The sequence below is a fragment of the Patella vulgata genome, chromosome 5 (assembly GCF_932274485.2).
Source record: "Patella vulgata chromosome 5, xgPatVulg1.2, whole genome shotgun sequence".
Taxonomy (NCBI): Eukaryota; Metazoa; Mollusca; class Gastropoda; family Patellidae; genus Patella; species Patella vulgata.
Genome location: NC_065883.2, coordinates 69,055,974 through 69,076,567, shown reverse-complemented (window position 1 = coordinate 69,076,567; position 20,594 = coordinate 69,055,974). Strand labels below are relative to the sequence as shown.

The window sequence follows — 20,594 nt, the reverse complement described above, 5'->3', positions numbered from 1 at the left end:
ATGCTTATATATTGTTTTTTTTTAATGGATCAAAGTAGGCTACTCAACTTTGTTTATAGAGAGACGGGAAAGAGTGGGGGTATTAATATGAAATTCCAGTTATTGTGTTATAAATTACTGGAAAGTATGTTTCTTTGGCTGCTTGAATCTATCAATTATTTCCTGGCACATTCAAAATTACGCACTGTCGTCTAGATAGTTTCTTATGGTGCGCCAGCTTGATTTCTTTTGTCGTGTGGTGAATATCCTTATAGTGTGCTTGTGCCGGGTTTCCATATATGTTAATAAGTCACGTGATATCCTACATTTGCATATGCAAGTTGATGCTGTGCGAAAGTTGCTATGTAGAATGCGTGAAGGACAAATGGGATGTGGCAGAGCGCAAATGTAAAATGCAATGAGAGAAATGTAAAATGTAGACACGTCAAAAAAAAGCATTTTCCCACAAAACATTTGTCATTTAACACTTAACATTTATTGACGTTTTACATTTAACTCTTGCCTTAGAGGTATTTTGTCTTTATCAATATCGGTATTAGGACTTTGTACATTGTACTTTTTACATATAATCAATGGAAACGACATAGCAGAGCATTTAATATTGGCAGCGATACCCTTTCATACGTGCCATGCATGGTTATGATGAATGAACTCTAACCTTGGCCGAGAATTATCTACAAACTCTGAATGTAAGTCAAGTATTCGCCGTAGTACCCGTGTCCTTGATTTTAAACAAATCATATCTCAATGAAGTTATTTTTGATTTTAAGGTAACAATAAAAAATAGGGCTCTTTTCCTGGGCTGGCTATAGTGGGCATGCCCCCTCCCCCACCCCCTCCTAATTGCTAAATAAAATCCATCCCCTCCTAGCTAAAAACGTCTACGCGCAAGCGAATTATTGAAAAAATTGAACAATATGTTAGTTCCGAAATGACCTTTTATCTCTCTCTTTCTCTCCTGCCCTCCTCTCTCTCTCTCTCTCTCTCCCTAGCATTTTGATGTTTGAAAACAATTAATTATTATTGACAATTAAACTAACTATATATCATTTATGGCCTACAATGAGAGCGGTAGAAAACTAAAATATTCGAGCAATAATTAACAATTATCATTTCACAAAATATGAGTGGTGAACTATACTTGTAACAAATGCCAATCTTGCTTTGCGGAACAAATGGGAATTTAGAAATTACTTTTATAAAAACGCACCTATTTTAAATGTATGACTAAGAGAGAAAACAAGTGCGTTAAAAAGGGGGGTGGGTTGAACAGAGAATATCTAAATAAGATATTGATTTTAGATCTATGGACACGTATATACACAGAAAACATAAAAAATGAAAAAAATAAATGATTCGAAAAAAAAAAGAAAAAGATAATGGTCGTAAATATAGGGTAGAGATCAAATTGTGGGGCCATCTGTGGTGAGAATATTATATAATAAACACCCGCAAAATTATAGAGATTTGTTTCTCCATATTGCAGGGGAAAGACACACGGCGAGTGCTTTGAACAAAAATGAATTGAACCGGGTTGAGCCAGAATGATGTCTGGTTAACAAAAAACAAAGTGGGAAATGGCTGGATGAACAAGCCTGAAAAATATAATATCATGTGACTGTCACATGACCAAACATTCATCAACAGCGATCGTCTCAAGCAGGTCTACCGGAGCTAGAACATCAACGATGCCACCGACAGACAAACCACAGCGATACCCAGGGGAATGTGACGAAACACACCCCGAAATATTCACTGTTGTTCCAAAACAGCCTACAGAGAAGAAACCAGGACAGTTGCCACAGCATATGATTGACCAGTTTTTCAAAGAGGTAGATCGATGTTTGTTTATTTGTGCCCAACACATGGACATGCATATCTTTACAAGTAAAATAATATAGAGGGTGGTACTTTTTACCGCCGACTACCGCCGACCAATACTTTTACCGCCAACCGTCGTGAAATTACCGCCGACCAAATACTTTTTGCCGCCGACCGTGATATATAATTACCGCCGACCAAATACTTGTTAAGTATACCGCCGACCAAATGCTTAATGATTCCTTGTTACCGCCGACTATATAAAATTAATTAAATTATTAGTGACAAATAAATAGATTTGGTTAAATACACAGAGATTGATAAAAATATAGATTTTATTATATATAAATATGGTCGACAACCCTAACACTCGCACTAATAGAAGATAGGCCTAAAATGTTATTTATTTATAACCAATAGCTGAAACAATCTTGATATTTTTTTTATTTGCCCTTCAATATCTAGATTGTAGTTTGTCCTTCCATATTCTTTAAAATATATATGAATGTTTTTCGACAGTTCTACGTGAATTACACCTCAAATAAAAAATAACATTCTTGTATTCTTTTTTATAAAAAAAAAAACAACCGTAAAATAGTCGGCGGTAACAAGGAATCATTAAGCATTTGGTCCGCGGTAACAAGTATTTGGTCGGCGGTATTTATATTACGGTCGAAAATCATTATAACAATGCGGTCGGCAGTAAAAAGTATTTGGTCGGCGGTAATTACACGACGGTCGGCGGTAAAAAGCATTTGGTCGGCGGTAAAAAGTACCACCAGACGTGTCAACCCCCAGGTATGAAAAAACAGGAGACCAGCAATGAAAAAACAGGAGAATCCAGGAGATTTTTTTTTTCATCCAATAACTTCATTTTTATTAATCATAGGCTAATACTTTAGTACTTTTTACACTGTGCACGCGTTTTTAATGCATACAACAATGAACAAATGAAAATTTCATTTGGGTTTCGGGTCAATAATTTAAATGACAGAAAAAAATTTTTTGAAATATTTTGTGAAAATATACATAAAATGCTACCCAAAAGACTTTAATACGTTACTCCAAAATGTGTTTTCAGTCATATCACAATAAATAAGAATCGGTCGTACAAATTTTACAACTCAAATACGCGAATAATAGCCAGTTAGTTGACACGTCTGAGTACCACCGTAATATAGACATGCGTTAAAGTACTCGGCTGATATATTAAAGTAGCTAAGTCTCTAACTCAATATCATCCAAAACCTTCGACAATGAAAACACGAATAATTTTTCAATTTTTATCAACATTGGTGTTGTGATCTTACCGGGAAAAGATGGGCTTCTGATATCCAATATTTAAGACAAAATATTAAATAAACATTTTATGATTGGTACACGAATCGTGTACCATAATACGTTTCAGCACAATTTGTAACATGCAACTCGGAAGAACGAGTTTAGACATATTCCACAAGTCATGTCAAACAGTGACCCCATATTCTTATCTGGAGAGCATGCGCAATAAATACTATCGATGTAGACTGGAATAACCAGACGCTAGAGATTGCCATTTGATTGAGGCTTCGGGCGTATTTCGCCGAACATAACTGCTTTGAAATTAGAGTAAAACGGAAATGATAGAATGTAAATCAGTTTATATACAATCAGATTACATTATTATATGCGTTGCGACCCATTTAATTGTGTCAAATTTTAGGTCCCAAATATTAGCGATTTAGCTCCTTTAAGTAAAATATAATATTTGTAGGTCTACCTATCATATTTGTTGATGTGAAGTATTATAACCCAAAACATAATATTACTGACTGTCATAAAATACAAGTTCCATATAGGATATAGAATTTAATTACGGTATAGTAAACTGATATTAATAATAATAATAAAGTTATTTATATAGTGCCTATTCCATGCTGAGGCGTGCTCTAAGCACATCGAATGTCACTCCGGATATAAGCTTGTTGAAACAGGTGTGTTTTTAACTTTTTCCTAAAGGCAAGTAAATGTTTTGCCACTTTTGATGGAACTGTTTAAGTGTTGTCATTCCATTGGAGCAGCAATGCTAAACATTCGATCACCATAGGTAACTAGGTTACTCGTCGTAATTTTAAAGGAAATGTGAAAAGCTGTCTGTAAACTCCATGGACCGCCGGATTAAAGAGACCATTTTTTTTTTATGTTAGTTTGTGTTAGTACGTGAAATTTTGCCTGTAACACTCATTCCTGCCAACCCTTCATTGCAAACTCCTACTGTCATGGACTCTTTTACATACTAGGACCTCAAGTTTTTCGCGCCATCCTAACAACTTGATACTATTTCTTACATGGCCCTGTGTCTAGCTGCAAAAGAAGATGGTGACATCAGTGTGTTTATATTGTAAAAAGTATCAAAGATCCCATTTTCCAATTTAGTTAGGGTTGATTTTATACCATCAAGATTGTAACATCTTCTGACAAATTATTTCTGTACCGTACCTTTAAAGATGCATTAGATAACAAGCTGGTCGTACTTGCTATAATAATTCAAAAATAGAATAAATTAAAAATTGCATCCAGATTACTTTATCCTAGGGGAAGATGTTTGAAGATGTTTGAAGATTTAGCATAGATCGTTTATTATTGTAGCAACAGTACTGGACAACCAGGTATTTAAATTATAGGCTTGTCATGTGAATAAATGTCTAAATAATAATTAGTATAACATTTAAGACCAAAAAAAGACCTACAATAATGCATCTTTAAATCATGCTGGTGTTCAAATCCATTTAAATCTCTGCCATCCGATGTTCTAGAGAGTTGATTTTAGGCTTGTCATGTGAATAGATGTCTAAATAATAAATTATATAACATTTGAACCCAGAAAAAAGACTGCTATAGGAAGATTTAGCTATTACATAATGCATCTTAATAGGGGTGGGGGTGCACGGCCATGGAGTACATATGAGTACATTTTAGATTCTTATTTTCTAGGGCTATGTTGTTGTGGACAAATTTTTTGATTGTGAAAAAGAACTGGATCCATGTCGTGCAGCAATTAAAGATATGGTTGATGGTTTGGCCAATAAACTTTATAAGGCTGGAAAAATAAAACGTAAATACACAAATTTTCAATCTTTACAATGTGAATTCTGCACCGACCCGGGACTGTACAGTGCAGTGGACGCTTATGGCTGGCCCCCGGTTCTATTCATTTAATTTGATATTTTTTTATTTGGTGCAATATCTATTTTCTGTCTTGTCCGCAGGTTTATCTTGTAGATTTTTGTTTTACGTGTAATGCAGTCCTCCTGCATCTTGTGTATTTAGCATTAATTTCTTTCACATTTATTCGCTATCAAAACCTTATTAAAAATTTTATAAAAATCATTTAACTAACATCACTAAAAAACATTGAATTTTTACCTGTGTCCAGTTTAAAGTTGACCCTTTAATTTTGATAATGAGTGTCCATCCAATTAACAAGCATTTAATTTCACGATCACTGTTAAAATATTTACAACCCCAATGATTATTGATGTATAATGATTGAACAGTGTTTTAAAGATTTGGTTGATTTTCTTTCAGAATTATATGATGAATATGGATTATTTGAGCGATTGACCCATATAGAAAGAGAGTTCCCAGGTGCCAATATACTTCTTCATAAAGCAGGCCAACTGCCACAGGTAATCATGGGTGTCACACATGGGGGGGGGGGGGGGTCCGACCCCCATTTTTTTTTCTGGGGGGGTCTGAATATACTTGGACCCCCCAAAAAATTTACATAGTAGATCCTAACTCCTATTTATTTACAACAATTATTAGGGTTAGTTAAGATTCTATCTGTATAAAACCTGTACATATCCCAATATGGTTTACATTGCGAAACACAGAGAGAATCATCCTTGAAACATGTGTGAAGTGAAAAGTAACTGTTCCATAAAATTGTGTCTAGTTAATTTTTTTCTGCCACTTATGAGAGTGAATCGCATGTAGGTACCCAAAAACATTATCGCCTAAACCAAATATTTATCGCCCGCTCAGCCAGCCATGTAACCATAATACTTTGCACGCGGTGGGCCAATCAGCAAATGAGTTGTGTAGACAGCATGGCCACATGGTGTTTGTTTATATTTTTTAGGGGTTTTAAAATAGGGTTAGGGTTAGGGTTGCGGACCCCCCCAATATATATTTCACGGCTACGCCTCTGCAGGTAATGCATACAGTACCATTTTAATATATTCATGCTAGACATATAATCAGGTGGCAACTTGGTAGTCGAGGACAATAATGAATTCCGTGAGGTCTGTAATTGAGCCAAGAGGCATGGTTTTGATCACAACCTTGGGGGTTTTCTTCGGGTCTTCCTGTTTCCTCCACTGCTAAACACACCCACAGACAAACAATTTATTGAAATATAAGTGTACACATCATATGTTAGTCCCAAAATGACTTAGTTTGTGTTATAGTTTATTGTTCTATCCAGTTACTAAAAGATTATTTAATAAAACATCTGAAAAGATAACATACTGATGATAATCAAATTTTTTATCAAAAATTGTCTCACATAGATAAACCTTACAAGAGATAAAAAATACAGGTAATCATATCGATATGCAGGTAACTCATACCTATAAAGGTATATCCAGCGTGATCATATCGATATACTGATAAATCACACCTGCATGGTGTAATTATATTGATATACAGGTAACTCATACTTATACAGGTCCATGTATATCTAGCATGATCATATTGATATGCTAGTAATTCACTAGGGGACAGACCCTGCAATGCCTGAAAAATTTTGGGTTACAGATGTCAGTGCCAGTTGTTTGTGAGAGGCGAAGTAGCGGATCTTATCGTGTAGCCCCCCCCCCTCCAAAAAAAAGCATTTTCCTTTTCCTGCTGTGAGTCGTGATAGTGGGAACCTAACATTACGACGGTTGTATTAACATCATCTATTTCTATTGTAACACCTCACTGGTTTGCATGAATAAAATGAATAGTCAGACCTTTTATGCTCCTTAACGTCGTCACATGTGTAAAAATAAAATAGATATTTGAATAACGTCCTTGTTGAATAAGTATGCCAATAATAGTACGTGTAAATAATATAAAAAATTGAAATGAAATGAAATGGTGTTTAATGTCCTACTAGCTGTTTTGCTCCGAACCGGGCTAATGAAGATGGGTAATATAAAAAAGACAATGTGTGAAATTGTATATGTATGTATAACATCAACGATAAATATATATGGTTGGTGTAATTCATTATTTATACATTTGGATCATGACGTGACTTTTAAATGTTTTAATAACTGTGCTCCTATAGTTGCTAACCTATTCTTATTATATTTTGGGGAGGCACTTAAGCACAAATGCAACATGGACAAATTAAAGATCGAAGTTAGTGATTTTAAAACAAAAATTCACGATTTTAAGGCTTTTACTAGCACAAATTGCAACATGGAATAATTGAGGTAGAATAAAATGATATAAGGGATCTTAAAGGGAGGCTTCAACTTGCCTTATTTCACCAGCCTTGTAGCCAGTTTGTTGGCCCAACGAGAATCAGATCGGGCCTCAGTAAGCAAAATTGACAATATTTTTCATCAAAACAATGATTGATTATTGTTATTTAAAATATTTCTACCACATCCAACTACAATTAAGCATATAATCCTACCTGAAACGGGTATAAATCATCGTATTTAAAATTGAGGCGTTAAGCCGTTACTATGAGAATAATGAAGGTGGAGCTAAATATAAGGCTTTATAACAGCCAATCAAAAAAGGCAATCGCAAGTGGAGAAAATGTAAACAAACAAATTGACATCCACCTGGTCTAATCTATCCGCGAATCATTTCAGAAAATCAAATCAAATTGCGGCGTTAACGTTGAATTAAAACTCGAACAAGAAATTATTTTGGACCTGATAATAAATGGCAAGAAGGATGTTTTTGCTTTATAGTAAAAGGGGCATGTAGGGTTTGCGCATGTCTAAAGCACCGTAACTATGAATGGACTTTGATGGCAGTGTATGTCAGATAAAAACAACGCTTCATTAATTTAAACGCGAATATTTGGAGTTAAGCGATAATTGTGCCACTACATTGGCCTCTGTAAGTTTAATTAGTCATAATAGTATAAAATTATTTTATTTTTAAGATGTTGCATGCATTAATAAAGAAATTGAATTTGCCACGTGAAACTAAAGGAACCCAATCGTAGCTAAAAACAAGCACGTCAATATATCTCAATGTTTTTAGCTACGTTCTCGTAGCTAGGCCTTTTCATATAACTTATACTCTACTGTGTAGGCTACTGTTAAAGAATATTGTTTTGTTGTAGACAGCAGATTGTTGGCCTTTCTATTGATTACGGTGTATGAGTTATAACTTATAATGCATTAAGTCACAAGTTATTGTATTTAGTTATATCCAATACATCTAATGAAATCTCCCACTTTCCACATTATCCTTGCTATTTTTTTTTTGTCTTACATCTAATATATATAAGGAAATGTCCCAATTTCTACATTATCAGTTGCAATTTTTTGTCTTAGATGTAATATATGATTCGTCATGTCCCAGATATTATCAATGATAATTTTCTGTCTCACTTTTACATAATGTACTTGACCTATATATTTAACAATAAGATTATATTTTGGCCTACGTGACATAAACCACATTAAATTTGATCTAGATACATCGTAAAAAGCAAGAGGAACATATTTTTTATTTCTTATTTTGTTTCTTTAATGATAAAAGTGTTGAAAGGAAATATAAATTTACTAACAAATAAGCATACAACATGTGTGGTATAAGATGTTAAGCCCCATTTCATATCATTTACTTACTTGTGTTGTATTGTGTGTCTATATCAAAGCCTTTTTGGGAGCCACGGTGGTTAAGTGGGTAAGACGCTGGCTCGCTAGCCTGGAGGTCATGTGTTTGATCCCTGCATTGGCCAAGAAAGTTCATCAGGATTTTCTGATGTTGTTTCCCGTTGTCAGTGGTGCAGGACAGAGGGCCCGACAAGAACAGCTGTCTAGTCAGTCAGATGAGACAAAAAATTGAGGTCCTGTGTAGACATTGGTGTGCATGTAAAAGATCCCTTGTCAGTTGGAATTCGATATAAGAGTAGTCCGTAGTGCCGCTGTCTGGGCAAAATTTCCCTCATAGCACACTGTATGGCGTATGCCCGTCTTCATTAGCCCAGTTCGGAGCAAAACAGTAGGACGTTAAACCCCATTTCATTTCATTTCATTTCATACTGTCGGTTAATTGATATGCTTTTTCTCCAATCATGGGGAGGCAGACCACCATTAAATTTCATCATCTCGGTACCCACGAATTGTAGTTCGTCTATTTATAGCAATTCTCTCTCTCTCTCTCTTTTCTCCCCTTTTGCATGCCCATTTGTGTTGATTTTTTGGTCTAGAATGGACGAAGAGGGTTTGAATTAACATTTTCTGCCAGGTTTTGGTAAATATTCATGATTTTGAGGCGGAAGGATAAGAGGGTTATCAGGTTAGCTACGGCGATATGTACGGCAACTAGTTACATGTTTTTAGTATGCTTCTTCAAGTTTGTGTATCTCAAAATTTTGGTGGTCAACCTCATACAAATTTTAGTGCAAAGACATGACCATTTGTTCCTCTGTCTGTAGTGAAAAGCATTCAGCCCAACGAAAATTTGGGGAAAAGTTGGAGGTGGGCAAAAAGGCCAGAATTAACATTGAAGTCAATGGGGAAATTAATGGTGGTCTGCCTCCATGGGGTTTCCAGTCTTGTCTCCCCTTGTCAGTTGTGTGGAACAAAGGGGATTGAATGGAAAAGCGTCAAGTTATTTAAATGTCCTGTTTATACTATAGGCAGTGGGTTAAAGATCTCCTGATGGATGAAAATCAAAATAAGAAAAATGACAGGTTACTTATTTGAACACTGGCATTATTTGTTTTTTTTACGCTTATTTTGTCTCATTTTTATATCAATTTTACAATATTTTATTTCACAGCCCTTGAAGAATTTATGGACCAATGAAAGATTATTAAATGTGGTTGAACAACTGATTGGGCCGGAAATATCAGGACATCCAGTTTGGAATCTTCGGACAAAAACTCCCCAGAATGAAGCCACCACTGTTCCTTGGCATCAAGGTACTGGGGTTTTTTATTCGCTAAGACTTGGCCCATTAATGGCCTCCTGGAGACCAATAGGTCACCACTGTGTATCAATATCAGCCATGCAAGTCATGATTCCATCAAAGGATTTTTTTTGTAGCTATTGAAATGCCACCATTCCATCCACCCACAAAAAATAACATGTGTGCAGGTGAATAGTTTGGACAAAGATACAAAAATGTTGTGGTCTAGATATGACTGAGGGGACGTTACTCTGTATGAATATAAATAGGTATACTAAGTGTGGTTTAATGGTTGAGAGCGAGACATTGCGTAATATGACGTTAGTTATGAGTGTTGTTTCAATATATTACACAATGTCTTAAGCTCGAGACCATTAAACAACTTAAAATACAGACACTCGCACATAGTATAAATAACGTAAGCTTGGCACATTGCCCCATACCATTATTTGAAATAATGTTACGCTAACACTCAAGGATGACGTCACATCTCTTACAGGCCTATTATATATCATATTTACAATTAGATTATATATCATAATTACAATAAGATGTAAGATGTTATCAATACATTTGTATAAGTGATTCACCATAAATGACCTAGTTTTTTGTGTGTGGATGTTAAACCCCACATCCCTCTTGTTTTATAGATTCTGCGTACCTGGATAATCGTTCCTATAAAGTACTTCAACCAACAGCTTGGATTCCATTGTTAAATGCTACTGAGCAAAATGGTTGTATGAGGGTAAGTTTTGATATTGATTATAAACTGCTCTTATAGTGAATACCCTGTACACACTAGTGTCTTCTGAACTTAAAGACTTAAAGATACATTATGTAAGATTTAGATAAAGAGCTGGACATTCTTGCTACAATAGTTTAAAGATACATTATCCAAGATCCAAATCTGCCTGTTACAGGTCTTTCTTTAGCCTTTAAATGTTATATAAATTATTAATTAGACATTAAATGTTATATAAATTATTAATTTGACATTTATTACCATGACAGGAACATATAATCAACTCTTGATGCCATTGGATGCTTGAGATTTCAACTAGATTAGAACGGTTTGGCCATTTAATGGTTTAATTAAAAATGGAGAAGCTATGCTAAGATGAAATTTTCAATATATTCATTTTACATTATCCATTTTTGAACTATTATAGCAAGAATGGCCAGCTCTTTATCTAAATCTTACATAATGTATCTTTAATTATAAATTTTAATAAAAATTGCTTGACTCTGAGCAAAGTTATGAATGTTTGAAGTTTTGACTAGAATAGCATAGTCTTGATTGTCATTGCTGTCTTTATTTTTGTCCCCCGCCTTTCGAAGAAAGCAGGGGACTATTAAAATGGGTTCGTCCGTCTGTCTGTCTGTCCGTCCGTCTGTCTGTCCGTCACACTTTTTGGGACACAATAACTCTCTTCCTAATTGAGCTAGAATGTTCAAACTTGGTGTATGTGTTTATTAGGTCAATGCCTTGATGGAGTTCGAAGATGAGCATTTTCCGCTTAGGGTAAGCAGAGATAAGCAATTTGATTGGTTGATGCTTTGGGACACGATAACTCTCTTCCTAATTGGGCTAGAATGTTCAAACTTGGTGTATGTGTTGATTAGGTCAATGCCTTGATGGAGTTCGAAGATGAGCATTTTCCGCTTAGGGTAAGCAGAGATAAGCAATTTGATTGGTTGATGCTTTGGGACACGATAACTTTTAATTGAGCTAGAATGTTCAAACTTGGTGTATGTGTTTATTAGGTCAATGCCTTGATGGAGTTCGAAGATGAGCATTTTCCGCTTAGGGTAAGCAGAGATAAGCAATTTGATTGGTTGATACTTTGGGGCACGATAACTCTCTTCCTAATTGAGCTAGAATGTTCAAACTTGGTGTATGTGTTGATTAGGTCAATGCCTTGATGGAGTTCGAAGATGAGCATTTTCCGCTTAGGGTAAGCAGAGATAAGCAATTTGATTGGTTGATGCTTTGGGACACGATAACTTTCGTTCTAATTAAGTGAGATTGATGAAACTTGGTGTATAGTTTCATTACAGTAATACCTTGACTAAGTTTGATAATTGAGCATTTTCTGCTCAGGGTAAGCAGAGCGATACGCAATTTGATTGGTCGAGACTTTGGAAAACAATAACTCTCCTACTTTGATTGTCCCCCGCCTTTCGAAGAAAGCAGGGAACTATTAAAATGGGTTCGTCCGTCTGTCTGTTTGTCTGTCTGTCCGTTCCGCTTATGGTAAGCAGAGATAAACAATTTGATTGGTTGATCTTCGAATTGAGTAAATGTTCATGCTTATTGTCCCCCGCCTTTCGAAGAAAGCAGGGAACTATTAAAATGGGTTCGTCCGTCTGTCTGTTTGTCTGTCCGTTCCGCTTAGGGTAAGCAGAGATAAACAATTTGATTGGTTGATGCTTTGGGACACTATAACTTAAGTTCTAATTAAGTAGATAAACAATTTGATTGGTTGATGCTTTGGGACACTATAACTTTAGTTCTAATTAAGTGAGAGTGATGAAACTTGGTGTATAGTTTCATTACAGTAATACCTTGACTAAGATCGATAATGAGCATTTTCTGCTCAGATTAAGCAGAGCGATAAGCAATTTGATTTGCTGAGACTTTGGAACACAATAACTCTCCTTCGAATTGAGTATGTTTTCCCCTTAATATGCTATAATTATTCCATCAAAAACATTGTATGCTTAGACTATAAGTAAAGATATACTGTTTGATTGTTCAATACTTTGTAAAAGATAATTTGTGATAAATTTATATGTGTCCTCTAATTATTTTCCTATTTCGGCGGGGGACATCAGCCTCACTGTTGGCTTGTTCATTTTAGCATTAACCAATTAATCCAATTAAAATCTCAACCATCTAATGGCTTAGAGATTTGATTATGGGCATGTGATGCACATAAATGTCTAAATAATCATTTATATAACATTTGAAACAAGAATAAAAAAAAACCCTTTAGCTCTTACATATAACAATATTGTTGTAGGTTGCAGCAGGTGGACATAAACTAGGGAAGGTTGCCCAACATCAGTGTTGCTATGGAGGAACTTGGTATGTCATGCTGGAAGAAGAAGAAATGAAAAAAACACTTGGTAATTATTTAAAGATACATTAGTTAAGAGTTTAATAAAGAGTTGGTCATTCTTGCTATAATAATTCAAAAATAGATGATAAAAAAAGAAAATATTGAAAATTTCATTCAAATTACTTCATTCTCAGCTAAGTTATCTTTGTTTGTAGTTTTGACAAGATGTGTGCACAGTGGTAACCAGGACACTGGTATAATCAGGACTTAGCCTCGCTTTCCCATTTTTAAATTAAATTTTTAAATGGCGAACTGTTTTAATCTAGTTAAGTGCCATCTAGAGTTGATTATGGTCTTGTTTTGTTAATTAATGTTTAATTAATAGTTTATATAACATTTCAGGCTTAAAGAAAGACCTGCAATAGGCAGATTTAGCTCTTGCATAATGTATGTTTAATAAAAGCCAGTGAGTTTTATTTGAAGGATGTCTAATGTCTTGCAAATTGCAATATAAGAGAGTCATAACTTACAGTTACATTGATATTTAGATATAAAAGTGTAACTGTACATTGTGACGTTTCGCTAAATTCATACTTACTGTTACACATAGTAAGAGGTGGCACAAACTTGGTGCACGATCTCGATAGGCCTTCATCACGGATAGATTGTTAAAGATGAGATTTGTAAAGCATGCACAGCCTCTTCTTATTTTGTCTACGTGAAGGAGAAGACCTTCTCTGTGGATTTAGTTTGTAAAAACAACAATTCAGAGAAAAATTGTGGACTGAATTATAGATATTAAACAAGGTTTAGCTAAGTGTTGTGAACGTAAAGTTATGGAGGCTGGAATCTGTTGGACATACTTTTAAACATGCATTATCCAAGAGGTAAATCTGCCTATCGCAGGTCTTTCTTTAGGCCTGACATGTTATATAAACTATTAATTAGACATTTATTAACATGATAAGACCATAATTAACTCTTGATGCCATCATATCTGTCTGATTTTCATTAGATTTGAATCTGATTTGCTGTTCAATGTCCGTTGATGATTAAATGCAAAAATGAATAATCGAGACTTTGAAACAATGACAATCAAGGCTACAATGATTTTAAAATAAGCTTTTCTCAGCTTAGAGTGAAGCATTTTGACTGACATTTTTAACATATTCCCTTTACATTATCTAGGTTTTCACTATTAAAGTGAGAACTGCCAACTCTAATAGGGAGGTTGGATGGCCGATTGGTTAGTATGTTTAATCAGATTTGGCCATTTCACTCATAGCACTGAATGAACAAACTATGCAATCCCGGGACAAATATAATATGGCAATGCCGCTGTCATTGAGTCAGCTGGCATGGTTTCGATACCCCTGTTGTATGTGACAAGTAGGGTTGTCTGTCCAGCCTCTTGGGTTTTCTCCGGGTCCTCCGGTTTCCTTCCACTGCTAAAGTCCCCTACGCGCAAGCAAATTATTGAAATAAAATTGAACAATGTGTTAGTCCCGAAATGACCTAGTTTGTGTCAAGTGGACATTAAACCCTCTCTCTCTCTCTTTCTCTCTCTCTCTCTCTCATCTTCCATAAAGTATCTTTTACATTATTTCTTTTATGTTGTTTTTAGGTGTTGATTTAGAAAAAGATATAAAATGTTGTCCAATTCCATATGGGGGAATGTTGTTGTTGAATAACATGATACCCCATCATAGGTAAGAATTAAATGATATTTTATCTCTTGCCATTTTGAGACTAACATATGATTAATTCTATGTTTATCATCCCAACTGTAAAGGATAGTTTGTTTCAATATCGATGTATATTGTCATCAACTCTGACAAATTCATTATAGCTGGAAAGAGAAGGAGAAAATGGGATCAGTTGTCATCAACTATAAGTAGTCAATTTTTTGGGTCCGCCTCCTTTTGAAGAAAGCTGGGGACTATTAACGGTTATCATTTAATCTTGTGTATCTAGTACTAATTTCTTTTACATACGTTTAATATCAAATCTTTGTTTAAATATTTGTAAAAATCATCTAATTTGTACTTGTGTCCAGTTTAAAGCTGACTGATTAATTCTGATTATAAGAGTGTCCAATTTACAAGTATTTAATTTCCTGACCACTTTTCAAAAATTAATCATTATACAACAATATTCAATTGGGTTGTTCATTTTTTAACAGTGGTCAAGAAATTAAACACTTGTAAATTGGACACTTATTATCAAAATTAAATGGTTAGCTTTAAACTGGACACAATACAAATTAAATGATTTTTGGTAATTTAAAATAATTTTACGAATATTTGAAAAAAGATTTGATATTAAATGAATGTGAAATAAATTAGTGCTAGATACACAAGATTAAATGATACCTGGGTTACAGTGTAAAATGAGTTTATCCGTCTGCCTGTTTGCCTGTCACACTTATTTGGACACAGTAAATCTACTACTAATTGAGGAAGAATGTTAGAGTTGGTGTAAATGTTCATTGGGTGTATGTCTAAGGCTAAGCAGAGATACACATTGAGTGGAGATTGATGAAACCTTGTGTATAGATTCATGGTTAGTGCTAAATGATAAGGCCAGCGCAATTTTTTGTCATAGGTCACGAGATGTAAACAGGACTAGCGCCAATCCTAACCCTGTACCTAACCCCAGTGCTTAACTCTAACTTGCAATCTCGCCAACAATCACATGCCCTAACCTTATTTATATCTCTGTGACCGTGACAAAAAATGAGCTGGCCTTAACAAATAGATTTAGCCATAGATTCATATTACTTCCATACCTTGACTATGTTCGGTAGTCAGCAATTTCTGCTTGATGCCCTTTATAAACATAAATATGCAAGCAATTAATGTGTGTCATCTAGATATTTGGGGATTAGGGCATTCATTGATTATCAACCGTTTGGCAGGGAAGGCACGTGCCCTGCGAGCCACTAGAAGAAGGCGCCGCTGAGAGATACTGACAGCAAGAGCATTCTGCTTCATAAGCTAGGGAAGTAGTCTAGAAACTGAAAAAAAACCTGACTTTGACCATGTCATAGCCCAATTTCCATCAGTGACTGCTAGGAAGATGAATTGAAATTTTCATGTAGTGCCATAATTTGAGCTGATTTTATAGGAAAGTTATCTGCAGATACACACCACTGAAAGCAGGGGACATCACCCTCACTTTTGGATTATTCTTTCAATGATTCAAGCAGCTAAATTGGTAATATTTGGCCCCAGGACATTGACATGACTTGTGGAATATGTCTTGCCTAGTTCTTTGAGTCCCTTGTTACAAATGGTGCTGAAACACATTATGGTACACGAATCGTGTACCAATGTTAAAATGTTTATTTTTTCTTAAATATCTGATATCAGAAGCCCATCTTTTCTCAGTAAGATCACAACATCAATATTAATTTAAATTGACAAATAATTTGTGTTTTCAATGTGCGAAGACTTTAGATGATATTGGTTTTGAGACTTAGCTACTTTAACATATGACCCCATTTCACTACATTTTTCTCTTCCTATTTTATAGTTTGCCAAATATGTCCAATGAAATAAGATGGAGTTTAGATTTCCGCTGGCAGCAGACAGGGCCCTCACCAGGATTTTATGATATGAAAGAAACCATTCCAATGCATACAGCTAAAAACCCAGACTTTAAAATGGATTGGTCAGCATTCGATGGTGTTGATCGTCATATCATAGCAGCTGAACTAATTAAAGAAGATGGGGTAAGAATAAATAAAATGGGACTGTAAAGTTGATGTCATTTATAGATAAATGACTTTTACTAATACAGAGCCACCATGGCTCAGTTGGAAAGGAGAGCGAGAGAAAATGTGGTTTAACGTCCACTCGACACAAACTAGGTCATTTCGGGACTAACACATGATTCAATTTTATTTCAATAATTCTCTTGCGCTTATAGGGGTCTTTTTTAGCAGTGGGAGGAAACTGGAGGACTCAGATAAAACCCATGAGGTTGTACAGGTGACCCTACTCCTTGTCACGTACAACCTGGGAATCAAAACTACGCCAGTTGACTCAATGACAGACCTTATGATACAGCGTGCACGTGCTAACCATTCTGCCATCCAACCCCCCAGTGGGTAGGACATTGGCTCCCGTGTTCGATCCCTGCGTTGGCCAATAAAGTTCATCAGGATTTTCCGCCATTTTTCCCCCTTGTCAGTGTTGTAGGACGAAGGGCCTTGCAAGGTACAATGTATAGTTGTTCGGATGGATGGGTAGAAAAACCAAGGGCGGTATACATGTAAAAGATCCCTTGACAATTGGAATTCGAAATAAGATTAGGTTGTACATGTAATATTGTTTTATAATTACAGCAAAAGGGTCAAGATGAATTTGATGTAACCATACAAGGTCCATGGATGAAAAAATGGGAACTGGTCCACATGAACCATCATACAGATAAACTATTGGATGAACAAACAATGACCACATGGCATAAGGCTTAATAATGATGACTACTTTATATGGAAAACGGTCTAATGATGCTGACTACATTATTATTTATTTTACGAGGGACTTTTTTTTATTATTTTTAGAATTGTTTTAGATTTAATTCTGTAATGATAGAATATATTAATTAACATTACATGTGTTTTTACTAATCGTTTAATAATTCTACGGACGAGTGCTGAGAGGTTTGTTTTCTAATTGTTTTTGGAGCAGGAACTGGTCCGCAAGGCCTACTCTTCTGCTTGTTCTTCTTTTTCTTGAGTGACTGTCTTCGTACATATCTAAGATACTTCCAATGCAAGTACAATCAACATAAAACTTGACATACTTGTTCCTTGGACAATTGCACATCATTTTTTTGTTTTTATGATGTCATAATTCCAAGATGGCTGCAATGATGTCATTGTAAAGTTATTTTTAAATTTATGTGTGGCAGGTACCTTCCAGGCTTGTATTCCATTCAGGATAGCTTGTATATATGTAAATATATTGTGAATGACTGAATGAACCCGGTTAATATTCTGTATACCACATTCAGCCAGTAGGCCACCATTATAACTGATTGGATAGCGTGTATACGTCTTCCACATTGAAAGTTCGCTGGTTGGATTCAAGCAGGAACTAATTAAACTTGTCGCACATGGTTTAAACCTGATAGTGCAATAAAACTGTGAAGTCTCATGTTCTCCTTTAAACCTGATAGTGAATAAAGTCTTGTGTTCTCCTTTAAGAACCTGATAGTGCAATAAAACTGTGAAGTCTCATGTTCTCCTTTAAACCTGATAGTGAATAAACCCCTGTGTTCTCCTTTAAGAGGGGATCACGTGGCTAAGTGGGTAAGACGCTAGCTCGCTAGCCTGGAGGTCGGGTGTTCGATCCCTGCATTGGCCGAGAAAGTTCATCCAGATTTTCCGGCGTGGTTCTCCCTTGTCAGTGATGCAGGACGGAGGGGCTGACAAGGAAAGCTGTCTAGTCGTTCAGATGGGACGGAAAACCGAGGTCCCATGTACACATTGGCGTGCACGTAAAAGATCCCTTGGCAGTTGGAATTCGATATAAGAGTAGGCTGTAGTGCCGCTGTCCGGGCAAAATTTCCCTCATAGCACACTGTATGGCGTATGCCCGTCTTCATTAGCCCAGGTTACGAGCAGAACAGTAGGACGTTAAACTCCATTTCATTTCATTTCATTTCATTTCTCCTTTAAGAACCTGATAGTGAATAAAACTGTGAAGTCTCATGTTCTCCTTTAAGATGTTCAGATGAAATAGTTTTAGCTTTAGATGAATTGTTTATTTTCATATCAGATTTTTAAAATTATTTTACTGATCGTATTGTAAAATTTGTTTTTTTTATTTTTTATTCTAAGTATTTATTTGTTATGTTCAGAATAGATTAAAGACAATAGGTTATGTTTTTAGATAATCAGTTTATTGTTCTTAATCGAAAGTGTATATGTAATTTTATTTTGTTAATCACAATAAACAATAAACAATGATAAATGAAATGAAATGAAATGAAATTTAATGTTTTACTGTTGTTCTCTGGCTCGGCATATAGTGTGATATGAGGGAAAATTTGCCTGGACAGCAGTGGTACGACCTACTCTTATACTGAATTCCAACTGCCAAGGAATCTTTAACGTGCACGTCTAATCCGAACGACTAGACAGCTGTCCTTGTCAGGCCCTCCGTCCTATACCGGAAATTCCTGATGAACTCTTAGGCCAAAACTGGGATCGCCCTATCTCCCACGACCTCAAGGCTAGTGATCTGGAGCCAGCGCCTTTCTCACTTAAGACACCGTGGCTCCTACTCTCTGTAAAGAAATGTTATTCAACTAACTTAAGAAACAAAATATGCAATATTTGAAAAAGAAAGCCCTGATATAAAATGTACATGTATGCACAGATAAGAACATTTATAATAGTTGTTCCCTTTTTTTTTTTAGGTTTGTTGAATTATTTGTAATATTTATATGGGTAATACAATTTGATAATATATTTCAAAAATAAAAAAATTTGGAAACAATATCACTTATTCAATGTTTTTGTTACATTTATAATAGTTGTTCCATTTTTTTTTAGGTTTGTTGAATTATTTGTAATATTTATATGGGTAATACAAATTATTGATTTGATAATATATTTCAAAAATAAAAAATTTGGAAACAATATCACTTATTCAATGTTTTTGTTCTTCCATGTATAATATAGCTTATAATTCAATGGCGTAGGCAAGTGTCCACAGGTGAAATTTAAGAAGGTCCATGATAAAAAAAGGTTTTGATAGGATGGCTATTAAATGGGTTGGCCCATCTTTATCCCTAATGTGGAATATCTAACTGAATAGAAGCAATGCAGAGGGGCGCTCCTCAGGGATTTGTTAAATGTCCCAACTGCCAAGGGGTTTGTCAATGCAAAACATTTAGAAATCACTGGTGTGATCTAATTAAGCATTATTGCAAACTAATAAGAGAATTGTGCAGGCCTGTAGACATTGGGAGCAGGGTTTGCTGATAATGCACTGAATAATATGAATCTTTAGCATTCAAATCCTCCAACAACTCAACCCCTAACATCACCTTCGTGATTCAAGATAAACTTTTTTGGACTTGCAATTTGTCAATATCTGAGCAGTATGTTATTTCAAAATCCGTGGAAGACACATTGGCTTAGGGGGTAAGGGGTTTCATACCTGTGTTAGTCAAGTAAGTTTCTGATCAATGTGGTTTCCCCATGTAAGTTATGTAGGATAGATTGCTTGGCAAGGAACAGTGACTAGTCATTCAGATGGGACAAAGCAACATTTATGGTCCTGTGAAATCGGTGCTGTGTTAGTGAAAGAACCTTTGGCAGTTGGAATTAGACGAATAGTAGGCCTAGGTGGAAATGCTACTCTCTGGGCAAAAAACTCCCTCATAGGGATTTTCTAGCGTTGATTAAATCCATTTGGTAGTGGTGCAGTGATTGGCCACCACTTGCTGTCAGGCATAATTTTCCTCATAGCATGGTGTAGGCCTGTGCCTGTCTTCATTAGCACGGATGGAACAGAAAAATTGGGCGTAAAACCTAATTTGGTTGTATTTCATTTC

The 20,594-nt window shown here is 35.4% G+C and overlaps 1 protein-coding gene across 2 annotated transcripts; it reads left to right on the top strand.

The window, feature by feature from the left end:
• Positions 1-1,626: 1,626 nt before the first annotated feature.
• On the top strand, positions 1,627-19,349 carry LOC126821756 (uncharacterized). 2 transcript variants are annotated; one of them, XM_050550249.2, is made up of 9 exons: positions 1,627-1,832; positions 4,795-4,915; positions 5,389-5,489; positions 9,829-9,970; positions 10,608-10,702; positions 12,981-13,086; positions 14,644-14,728; positions 16,554-16,752; positions 17,368-19,349. In XM_050550249.2, exons 1-9 carry the CDS (start codon positions 1,689-1,691, stop codon positions 17,497-17,499), a joined length of 1,125 nt encoding a protein of 374 aa, XP_050406206.2. In that variant the 5' UTR covers positions 1,627-1,688; the 3' UTR covers positions 17,500-19,349. The 2 variants fall into 2 exon arrangements, with proteins under 2 accessions (XP_050406206.2, XP_050406207.1); XM_050550250.1 differs by lacking the exons at positions 1,627-1,832; positions 4,795-4,915; positions 5,389-5,489 and adding an exon at positions 7,000-7,032.
• Positions 19,350-20,594: the final 1,245 nt, after the last annotated feature.